A 12,176-nucleotide genomic window follows, 5' to 3' on the forward strand; every position below is an offset into this window, starting at 1 on the left:
TGTAATGTCGGCTAACATCGGACGGAAAACTTTTGTGTGTGAAAGAATGAGATAAAATTGATGCAAGAACCAGCCAGTGTCTGTGGGTGTCAAACCTATTAGTTTGATGATTGTAGTTAAAAGTTCATTGTATTTTTCCTGATATTTTGCATTTACTTGGGACAGTGATTGAAATGTCAGTTCAGGGATAGGTTGATCCACTAATACGACCTCAATCGGGTTTATTATTCCGTTTTCATTAAGGTTTAGCTTTGAAACATTCATCGCAGTCGCTAAAGATTATATCTTGCTAATCGGGCAGGTCGGGTTGTGTGAGGTAATATATCAAGACAGGTTCTGGTCAGGATTTCTTACCTCAGTTCCCATCTTTACACTTAAATGTTACCAAATTATATTATTGAGAAATAATTAAAACTGACACCGACCAGTAGCAACTGCCCAAATAAAGTCAGAACCAAAAATATATAGGTGGTTGCAGAAAAAAAAAGTAAGGTAGTGTTTGATACGTATGAATGATATGTGGAATGGAATAGATTAATATGGATTATAAGGGAATGAAATAATGTGTGTTTGGTTAGTCAGTGAAATTGAATCAACTATTACATACTGAGTGGGTGTTTGGGATTCCTTATTTAAGGTAAAAATGCCTTTTGTGATAAGTTAAAAAGGTCTGGCTTTTTAATAAGAAGTTTTAAAAATGTGTTTGGATTAACATAAAACAATAAGTTATTTTTTTTAAAAGTGTTTGGTTTAACTTATTGATTTAAATGACCAAAAGGGACATAATTTAGCAATGGGGGAATGAAACTTGGAAGGGTGTAATGGGTATTCCAATCCTATAAGGAAATAAGTTAGCAAACTCCAACTTATTGAAAACCCTTATTTTGGCTTTGTTGATAAAGAGAAATGAAAATGGCCTTATGTGTTCCCAAACACTTTGTTAACACAAAAAGGACTTATTCAGCTATCATAAGTTATAAGGAGAGGAAAATAAGGAATCCCAAACACAACTTGAATCTCGGTCCATGAAAACTATTCATTCCCCCTACCCCCACAACCTTTTTCACCTTATTTTCTTGACACCGCCACCTGACAACTATCAATGCCGTCACCCACCACCATCGTAGTCGCCATTGCCATTTTTTATTTTGGTATTTTTTTTTAATTTTTAGGTGGATGCATTTTTGTTATTTGTATTCATTCTTTTTTTGTGTCTACCAAGTACCAAATATCATAAAGAACATAAAGTAATAATTCATTCTATTTTTACTAGACGGGTGCCCGCGCGATGCAGCGGGAAACTCGGACTTTGGTAATCTCATTACAAATTTATGTGTGTTCATTGTTCTGTTTGAAACCGTTCAAACCGGTCATTGGTTTAATTTCACGATTGATTTTTTTCTTTAACTTTTAGCCAGTCGATTTTAGTTTTCAATGAGGTGGTTTCAGTTTTCGACAACAAAAAAAGGTTACTTACAGTTTGGATCACAGTTTAATATAAAAACTATCAAAACCAAACCGCAAACACCCATACGTAAAATGTTGTTTTTTTTTAACTGCAAAAAACTATAACAATATGATAATCAAATTAAAGATAATAAAATTCTTGTTTTTATGGTGCAATGTTTTATAAAAAATATTAACGAATAAAAGAGTTATGATCGTTTAAATTATGTGGGTGAAGTTGGGTTAAGAATGAAAATAAAAGGAGTATATAGGTAAAAAATTAAGGGTCATAGTTGTAATTAATGTTTAAATTTACAAAAGGTGTTTAAAGTCTAAGGATCAAAATTGTAACTATTTTTAATGATTTGAAATTGCACGTCCTTTAAAAGACTATATTGTCCTTTTCAACATGCTTTGTTGAGTTGTAACATATGTATTAAATTTTGTATTTTACTTAAAAACAAACGCCTTAATTTGCCCATCTTTCACTCATTATATATATAGTATAGATAAATAAATGATAATAATTTATTTTATTTTTTTATCCATTACATTTTCTCTCCGCTACCTCACACAAAACAGATGCTAATATGATAAAATCACATCTCACAATATTTTATCAACAAAGGAATAAATGCATGTAAATGGTGGGACAACCCAATCCAACCCACTCTGACTCAATAACCAAACTTATTTTGTGTTTTTAACCTTTCATGTAGCTTTAGTTAATGGCTCTAAATCATACTTTTTCCGGCACCTCGAGTGAATATAGAGTGATGAGCCTCAAACATAAGAGCATTCCCAATGGGTTCTTCATACTCATCTTTATTTCTAAAATTTAGAAAAACATCTAACTGTCTCCGAACTTCATCTCTAAGTTTTAGTGAAATGATATAAAAAGCCTCCAAATTTAAAGTGTTGCCACAATACTCCATTTCCAACTACCCTACTATAAATATATATAAGAAATCAATTTATATTGAAAATGATAATAAGACAAAATAACTAGGAGTTAAGATTATAAATAAAAGAAAGAGAAAAAAAAAATATAGAGATGGTAATGAAGAATGGATTGAGGAAAGTTATTAGAAAATGATGTATAAAATAACGAAATTATGTTTTTTAGTTAAATTTTAAAAATGGAGATAGAGAATCCATTGAGAATGCTCTAATTCAAACAAACTGTTGGGCATAACCCCCTGTATATTATGAGTGGTATAATGTGAAGTTATCAACAATTAGAACCCACTTAAGGTTTATACTTAAAATCGTAATCTACATAAATCTTTCGTAACATGAATTAAAACATAAAAGTTGCAAGGGGTTTTGTAAATATGTTATTGTAATGTGAATATGATGTATTAAAGAATAGAAAGACAGAATTAATTGTTGAATTTGAGTGTCGTATTTAGAGTTACGTAATTAGTTGAGTCTAACTGTTTTAAGTTAAAACCAATCACCATTTGTAATGTTGTGAAGTGAACCATGAAGGCCTCCCCACACTGGATCCCTAGCTCCATCCCCACCATACGTCGCCAGCCAATCCACTGTTATTAAACTTTGAACTTAAAGCAACCAACTTTTTTAATTTAATTTTCAACTTTCATCTCCCACCGAATAAAATTAAAAGCCTTAACACACTGTGTGTTTTTGAAGTGAAGCATGGGATCATCATGGAATTCAACGGAGATGGAGGTTATTTCGAACATATTCGGATGGCTTGCCTTTTGCTCTTGGTCTATCAGCTTCTATCCACAGGTCATATTGAATTTCAAAAGGAAAAGGTAAGCTTTAGGCTTCATTGAAACTTAATTCATCATCTGATTAAGTTACTTTGTGTTTAATCTTCAATTTGATTGAAACCTGCAGTGTGGTAGGGTTGAATTTCGACTTCGTGGTGCTGAATTTGACGAAACATTCGTCGTATCTGATTTACAACGCCTCTGTCTTCTTTAGCTCCGCTGTTCAGCGTCAGTATCACCAGAAATACGGATTCGATGAGGCAATTCATTATCTATACGCAATGTTCAGTTGGCAGTAACATGAATTTGTGACCGTTCATAACTAACTTCAAATTAGGTTTAGAATTGGACAGTAATTTCTGTATTAGGCCGGATGGGACCAGTTTTAATTAGGCCTGTAAACGAACGGCTGGAAGTTCGTTTATGTTCATTCTTTTAATATACGAATGAACATGAACGCTTGTTTCGTTTATTCATTTATGTCAGTGAACGATTCGTTTATGTATTGATAGAAATAATTAAATATTATTCATATTTTACAAATTATATCACCTTAATATGTATATATTTGTTTGTTTTATGTTCATCTAAGTGTGTCCATTTATGTTTGTTTAGATTTTAAATGAACGAACATAAAGGAACACGAACTTGTTCATCTTTTGAATGAACGAATATGAACACAAATATTTGTCTGATTAAGTGTTCATGCTCGTTTAAAGTTAAATGAAAGACCACAAACATGTCTTTGTTCGTGTTCATTCGGCTCGTTTATAGGCCTAGTTTAAAAATTGGGGCATTTTAGAATCAATTTAAAGCCCTAAAATGCTGTGCATTACTTCAGATTAGGTTTCCAGTAATTTCTGTACCTTATGTATGTTGTCACTTCCTTGCATATGCAGATGATACCTGTAGCAGCAAATGATGTTGCTTTCTCCATTCATGCGGTTGTGTTAACCGCGTTTACTTTATTTCAGATAGCTATCTATGATGTAAGTATCCATTGATTGTTCTTATATATCTCATACCAGATAATTAACAAGCATGACTGATATGAAGTGACTGTTGATGATTACTCGATATCATGTATTCAAGCAGAGCTTGAACTAACCCTATTTCGTTTCTGACCGTTATAAATCAATTTTGTAGCGTGGAGGTCAGAAGGTATCCAAGACTAGTATCTCTATACTCTCGGTAGCCTGGTTAACTATTATTATCTGCGTGTTCATAGCCATACCTAATCATTCTTGGCTTTGGTTGGTTTCCTGCTTTAGGTGAGATCCATTTTGGATTATGTACATCATTTCGTTCTAGTTATCATCAATAGATTGAATTCATATTTGAACGAAATTTGGTGGATTTCATCTCATAGAGTCATAGTAGTCATGGATCATAACTTATTCAAGTTGCAAATTGCAGCACATTACAGGTTGTCATGACAGTAATCAAGTACATACCCCAAGTAAGTATTTTTCTATGACTCTGGTTGCTAATTTCAAGATTCATTTCATTTTATTAAAGATGAAGTTTGAGCTTTATATTATCAATTTTTATAATATTCAGGCTGTTATGAACTTCCGAAGGAAGAGCACAGTTGGATTTAGCATTGGCAACATATTGCTTGATCTGATTGGAGGATTAGCAAATTATGGGCAAATGGCTGTTCAATCTATAGATCAAAGTATGTCCTGTTATTATGCAAATTCACATTCAAAACCTGAGGTTTATATACTTCATTTTACTTGTATTTCTCAGATTCATGGGTGAACTTTTATGGGAATATTGGCAAGACATTGCTTTCTTTGGTACGTGACTTTCATCCTAAAACTAGATCAATATTGATTATGTTCTATGTCTCCAATATATTTTTTATTATAGGAGTAAAATTTCAAACGCTTACTAAAAGGGAAACAGGCCAAAGATATTTTGTATAGTTTTTGCATTAATGTTTAATATATGTGGTGTATTCAGGTGTCTGTCTTCTTTGACCTCCTGTTCATCTTGCAACATTATGTGCTCTACCCTGAGCGGAAGGCAGTGAAATCACCAAGTCCAGACTTGGCAAGTCAGGAACCACTTGTTACATCTTCTGAAGAGGCATGAATCCGACATTAGCATAACTTTAATTAAAAAACCGATACCATTCTGCTTACAAAAATATTATGAAACAATCAAATGCACATATGTCCAATGGTTCTTAGTTCTTACTATCACATGGTTGGGTTGTAGTTTGCTCTTCTTTTGAATTAGTTCATGATTCTTTCTGGTGATATGGATATCTTGTTACACACAAATATTTGACACAAACGTATGAGAAAATTGAATGAAAACTAATAAGTAGTGAGAAAAGATGCAACATGTGTCGACGTGTATACTCATTGTGAATTGCGTTCACTCAATCATGTTTTGACTGTAACATGATGATGGTATTTAAAGACAAGTATTTCTTATGAACTCAGCTCTTCCGTCCATGGATGTCGTATTTTCTTAGGGTGTTACACGATGTATGCCAATTTTGTAATTTTCCAAAAATAAACCGTTTCTTATACTGTCCTGTTGTAGAACTGGGTAATAGAAGGATGACTTCACGGGGTACTTTGATCTACCATTAACTAGGTCTTACTCAGTATTTTCAAGTTTCAGTTTGTAAAAGTAAACTGGATTAAATAACTGAATATCGAATTACAAGGGAAGGAACTCTCAACAACACCAGCAACAACAATGTTAATTATGCCCAACTTGTTACCAAAAGAAAACCAAAAAAATAAACATAAAAACATGAACAAAAAGCTAGACCGGAACTGGACTAGGAGACACAGCAACACAAAAATACTTGGAAAGATCTGGATTAGAAACAGTGAAAATCATCCGGTTCACGCCTCATTCCTGAATGAGCCAAGTTGAGTTGTGGAGTCGGAGTTTACTTACAACCAAAAACTTTTTCAAGTGGGTTCATTAATAGAGTATTCGAATGTTACTCTGGTCGAATTTTTGGTCCAGAACAAGTCGGGTCACATGTTGTAGGGAAATTGGATTTTAAGGAGTAATTCAAAACTTTGACCTATTAACCGAGATTAATCCCAACTCAATAACTGTTTATGGACATTCCGAATATTGAACGTATTTTCCTCCATCGATTCTATACTAACTGAAAGTATACCCCATTAGTATTTTTATAACATAGAATACTTATCTGGTAAAAACATTAAACATTAACAATCCCATAATAAAATGGGACCCACATGTATTATAAAACAGAGAGAACTTAAATTTGTGCCGCTGCTGTTTGTGGGCGGGACTACATTGCGCCCCTCTTTTGAAAAATGAACTAGTTGTCTCCTTATGGTTTTATGGTGGGACCAAATGCGTCCATTCGTCATCTTTCCATAAAAAACTGTGAAATGACATTTATGTCCTTTCTGACATTCTAATTGCGTCCATGTCATTTTTAAGAATGCAATTTGCGTCCCTCCGTCTATATTCTCCTCCAAATTCAAAAAACAAATTCTAATAATCATTTACATTTTAACCATCCAATATCATCCATAAAACAACCATCACATAAGAAGATTATATTATAAAAATCCTTAATCATCCTAAACCAACCATCACATAAGCATATTATATCATAAAAATCCATAATCATCCTAAGCCAACCATCATAGTGCCAACTTCTTATATTAGGAAAACCCATAATCATTTATAATCATTACATAACATAACCAAATTATATTAAAAACATACAATGCCGATCAGAATCAGTAAAATTAATCAAGAAAAAAACAATGTTCAAAGAAAAACCTTAATAGACAAAAGTAAACCTTGATCAACTCCACTATTAAACATAATTAAGCATCAATATTGTAAATAGGACCATCACCAATTCACCATTCACCACCTACTCGATCATATCTTCCTCTTGTCCTCGTTCCCACCAGATGCCGAACCTTAGTTTTGGTCAAAAACTGAACACCACCTTCATATGCAATGAAAGGTGGGTGAGGGTGGCGGTTACCCTGAGTCCGACTACACATGAAAATATGGAAACCAGAAAAAAATCCCCACTGAAAAAAATCCTGGGTCCGTCATTGATCTTTAGACCTAATTTCCTAACCGTTTTGTTTGGCGGTGTTTCTGTATCCAGTGCTGTTAGAATCATTCTACAGCATATACCGTCTAACAAAAAGAAACTAAAGTTAAATTGCTATTTGTCGTACACAAAACAGATTACTTAAAACTAGAATCAATTAAATAAGTTGTTATGACTTTAATAAAATAGACCCACAATTGAAGTTAGGCTGTCATCTTGGCCAATAAGCACACTTTAACAAAAATAAAAAATAAAAAAATAAACCATCTTATCTTGCGTGTCAACTTCACAAATCGTCTTCAATAGTCTAACCTCTTTCGTCCATCACATTCCTTATTACAAATCTATACATACACACACTTTCACCATTCCTTTACACATAAAACACTTCTGAAAACACGATATGAAACGAGAGGGTCGTCAACATGGTGTCGTTAGCTGTTATCGTATGCATCCAGCTTCGCTATCTCGACAAAGATTTGTAAAGATGGTAGATTCTGCTTCAACGATGGGCTTGTTCGCCAAGGTGCCCACAAAGCCAACAAGCCGGTCAAAATTCACTGGGAAATGTCGAAAGTCACGGTGCAATGGTTGTCATCTCCAACCAGTTTGCAAGTCAAAGGCCAAGACAAAAGGTGCCATGAAGCTTAGATCAATTGATCATGAGAATGAGTTGACCAAATATTCTTTTGGGACTTCGGCCACGGGGGTTTTGGCTTATTTGGTCGACGCTGGTGGTTATGGTAATGATTATGATCATGATTATGATTACGAGGATACAATAGAAGAAACTTTTAATTATAGTTATGGTTATGATTATGACTATGATTATGATTATAATGACGAAAGTAGTCATGACATTGACTATGATGTCGATGTCAGTAACACGGATGACGATGATGAGACCATGAGCTTTTGTGATGTGGGATTATGTTGGGGACATGAAGATGGGGATGATGATGATGGATGGTACTTGGTGGGTGGACAAATGTTGTAAATTCTAATTCTTTTAGTTAAATCCAAAAGATCATCATCATATTCTAATTATTCATGATGAATGTGGGTTTGATTCAAGTTATTGTTATTGCTTGTTAATTATGATGTATATCTTATTGTTTGTGTGCTATTTGAATAAAGTTGTGTCAATTCTTCTTGTGCACTTACTTCCCTCCTCAAACTTATCTCCAACACGTTAATAATATTTGTTAAGTTTGTGGAACATGCTTCAATACTTAATACAAAAAGGGACCCACCCATTTTAATTTCGGTCCCTCAAGATTAGATGATAAGTAACTTATAACTTAATACACTATTACAGTATTCAGTTTATGTGATTCCTTTTTGTAACATTTTAACTAAAGCGGCTCATTTCAACTTCAAGCCAATTTGGTCAAAATCCATGTTGATCAGAATCCATTTTGATCTGATCCAAACTGATATACCTTTTTAAAACAGCTCATTCCTATTACTTTTGGTTAGAACCTGTTCCAACCTACCCATTACTAGATCCAACCCTTTTTATGCGACTGATTTATTATATTCTGAGACATGCTTTAAATCTTCAAAATAAACAGACCCTGATAAACGAAAAAAATAAACTAACTTATCTCAAACAAGCCTTGAGGCTATTTCCCCAGTACAACAAATGTTGCCTTCATACTTAAATGTTTGCAGTGGCAAATACAAACGAATAATAATAATCCCTAAAAACATGGATCAGCAAATAATATGCACAGAAACTGAATCTCAACTAGAAGTCGAATCACAATAATTGGCCTATAGATCAATTCTGAATATTTGGAGAAATATTCTCATGGTTTATCCTTCTTGCTAATGAGGCCAGAGGATGATTATTTGGGTTTTGATCATTAGTTTTCCAAAGTCTTCTAGAAGATTTCTTGACCGAAGAAATCGAAGACGGTTGTGAGATTGTCGTGGGAAGTTTTTGTGCAGGCGTTAGCGACCTTAAGTTTGCTTTTGGAGTCTGCAAAATGTACACGACCCGACCCATTAAATATATACTTATATAAATAATTGAACAAAAGGTGATTCGGGCCAACCTGACCCGACTCGTTACATACCTTCTTAATTGGGCTTTTTGGCTCGTTATAGAAGCTAGGTAGCGGTCGAGCCTTAAAGCAAAAGCTTTGTCGCAGTCTTCTGAATTCAGTCTCTGCTTTCTCCTGCAACATAAATTGCATTAGTTGAAATAATAAAATATAGAAAGTGGAAATAAGAAATGGGAACTAGAAGTTATTATAACCTTCAATGTCGTTTGCAGCTGCACTTTCTGTGCTTCTTTTTCATTAAATTTCTCTTCTAGTTTCTGAAAATGATCAAATGTATATAAGTATATAATACAAATTAACAAATAGGACCGGCAGTTTCATTAAAAGAAAAATGCAATTTTTTGCCTGTTTTCTTCGTGCGGCTCGTTCCTCTGTTCGCAAGGTGAAAGGGGATGATACAGTTGGCGATTGTAGCTTGTTTCTATACGCACTCAAGGACTTTGAACTGTCGGTACACAAATAAGCAAAAAAAATACAAAAATTAGATATGTTGATAGCCCGTATGTGGTAAGAACTGAAGGATGATTATTGAATAATATAACAACTTACACAGCTGAGAAAAAGGGCCATTTTTGACCAGGTGTTTTGCTTCCAACAGCTGAAGGATGAACAGGTGTTTCCATCCTTCAAAATGTATAAAAACCAAAAAGGTTAACTTTTATAAAAACAATGAATTTCACAATATGATTTGAATCATTTACCTTTGTTTTATAGAAGGGGTTGCTAACTGTTGCTTATTCGCCACATTTGTAACCTGCAACACAAGATTAATTAACATAATTTTGAGCTAAATAAAGAAATCATAACAATATTATTCAGGATTAATATTAATACCTTAGAAGGCGTTTTCATAGGCGTTGCAGAGCGTTTGGGCGTGGAATGAACACTTGGACCAAGTTTTGTGCTTTCAGTCTTTCGAACCACTGGGGTGTTTAACTTGCAAGGTTCTTTAACTGAACCGGATTTCATCAACGTGTACAAAGATCTTGGGGCTGATTTCTTTTGATCAATGGACTCGATTGTGTTTGAGTTTTTGGTTCTTGGAGTGACCATGTTTTCCTTCCTGGAATGCATAGAAGCTGCATATTTTGCTGGTGACTGTTTTTTGCCAACTGATGTTGACCTAAATGAAGGCACAGCAGGTTTCCTTCTGATCTTCGGCTGCAAAACTTCTTGGTCTGTGTTTAATTTTGACTGCAGCAGAATAAAACACATGAGTTTACTAATTGTTTCATAAAGAATCAAATTATGGGTGTTATGAAAATGAGTATAACCTTCAGCAATGGTCTTCCCATTTGAGATGTTCTACTATCCTCTGAAACAGAAACCGAAGGAGAAACATCATCTTCAAGATTCTGAGTATTATTTAGCAATTCCTTGTTCTTCACATCAGCAACAACTACAGTCTTCTCGATTAGGGGTTCAACCAAATTGACAGTTGAACTACAAACATCAGCATCTTGAGTTATGATCTGCTGTTCCTCATTTGCTTGTGAATCATGAGCACCATGATTTGAATCGCAAACTCTTTCTTCAATCTGGGATTTGGCTTTCTCTTGTTCAGCAGCAGCGGCAGCAGCCGCCTTTTGAGCAGCAACTTTCTTGTAATGAGCTTCAAAGAAAGCCTTCTTCTGGGCAACAGATCCAGGTTGGGCATAACTCTTGGCTTCTTCAACGTATCGCTTATGCGGAAAAGCCGACCATTTATCCCAAGCTAACGACTCGGATGCGAACCTCCCAAAAGACACAGAATCCCCAAGAGCATGTGCATGGTTTCCCTGCAAAATTAGACCCAAATAACACCAGAAAATGCAATCGATTAGCCCAGAAACACACAAATTCTCAAACAGAAACAACCCATTGGAGCATTTCAACAAACAGTTGGTGGTCAATAATAAAAACCCATAATTTGTCTACACTTACATGGTTATTAGATTCACTGGGCATGCCCGAAGGAAAGGATACAGAATGCATAAGACATGTCGATTCTCCCATGTCGATCGAAGACGACAAAACACAGACGAAGAAACCAAGCCTGAAAGTAAAATAGATGAAGGCAAGGTAATTTTCCCGTTAGAAAAATGTCTAGTCGCAACAGCTCATTACTTAAAATTTGAAATTCAAATGAAAAGGGGCGTACGTTATTGAAAAAGTCGTCTGCAAATACTTCTTTTTGAGGTCCTACTGGTTTGAAAATGGAGTAAATAACTAAATAATAAGGGTTTGTCTGAGTAACGTTCATCTGTTTTAAAACAATATTTAACTGCAAAAGCCTCGCAATCTCCAAAGCTCTTCCATTTTAAATTCCTTACTTCACATTCCAATATCCTTTTTTAGATATGTATTTGTAAAAACAAATTAAAAAAAATGAAAATTTATAAAATGTTTATATTACCAACTGAACTCAAGACTTTGTTCATTTGACCAAAAAAATTTCAAAATGTTCATTGTATAAACGGTTGGCCCCTCCTTTAAATCAAGTCAGAGCCAGTTTTCTCTTATAAAATGATGGCCGACGGTATAAAAGTAAGCCCGATATAAAAGTATTGCCAACGGTATAAAAGTGTTGCCGAATGTATAAAAGTACGACCAACGGTATAAAAAGGTGGAACAATTATAATAATTAATTGAATTAAATTAAGTTTTATTTTGAATATTATAAAATAAAATCTTATTATATTTTCTTTTATAACTTTTAATACATAAGGTTTTAATTTTTAATTTACCGTTGTGAACCACTTACTTTTATTTATGTGTGTGCGTATACTTAAAATTGAGTCCTGCCAAATTTAAATAGATTGCTTAGACATAATTTTGACCCGATTCGACTTT

At 34.1% G+C, this 12,176-nt stretch overlaps 2 protein-coding genes across 2 annotated transcripts; one reads left to right on the plus strand and one right to left on the minus strand.

Moving 5' to 3' along the window:
- The first annotated feature begins 3,012 nt into the window (after positions 1-3,012).
- Positions 3,013-5,413, plus strand: LOC143622272 (cystinosin homolog). Its single transcript, XM_077093465.1, has 8 exons — positions 3,013-3,230; positions 3,316-3,448; positions 4,088-4,177; positions 4,335-4,459; positions 4,605-4,647; positions 4,749-4,866; positions 4,941-4,990; positions 5,157-5,413. Exons 1-8 carry the CDS (start codon positions 3,109-3,111, stop codon positions 5,286-5,288), a joined length of 813 nt encoding a protein of 270 aa, XP_076949580.1. The 5' UTR covers positions 3,013-3,108; the 3' UTR covers positions 5,289-5,413.
- Positions 5,414-8,856: 3,443 nt separating this feature from the next.
- Positions 8,857-11,516, minus strand: LOC143622273 (uncharacterized). Its single transcript, XM_077093466.1, has 9 exons — positions 11,268-11,516; positions 10,619-11,122; positions 10,179-10,538; positions 10,046-10,098; positions 9,894-9,968; positions 9,690-9,789; positions 9,539-9,601; positions 9,357-9,458; positions 8,857-9,259 (listed from the first exon to the last, which is right to left on the minus strand). The coding sequence occupies exons 1-9, from the start codon at positions 11,337-11,339 to the stop codon at positions 9,059-9,061; spliced, it is 1,530 nt and encodes a 509-aa protein (XP_076949581.1). The 5' UTR covers positions 11,340-11,516; the 3' UTR covers positions 8,857-9,058.
- Positions 11,517-12,176: the final 660 nt, after the last annotated feature.

The sequence above is a fragment of the Bidens hawaiensis genome, unplaced genomic scaffold (assembly GCF_021521415.1).
Source record: "Bidens hawaiensis isolate Kalapana, Puna unplaced genomic scaffold, B.hawaiensis_p1.1 tig00003115_1, whole genome shotgun sequence".
Classification (NCBI taxonomy): Eukaryota; Viridiplantae; Streptophyta; class Magnoliopsida; order Asterales; family Asteraceae; genus Bidens; species Bidens hawaiensis.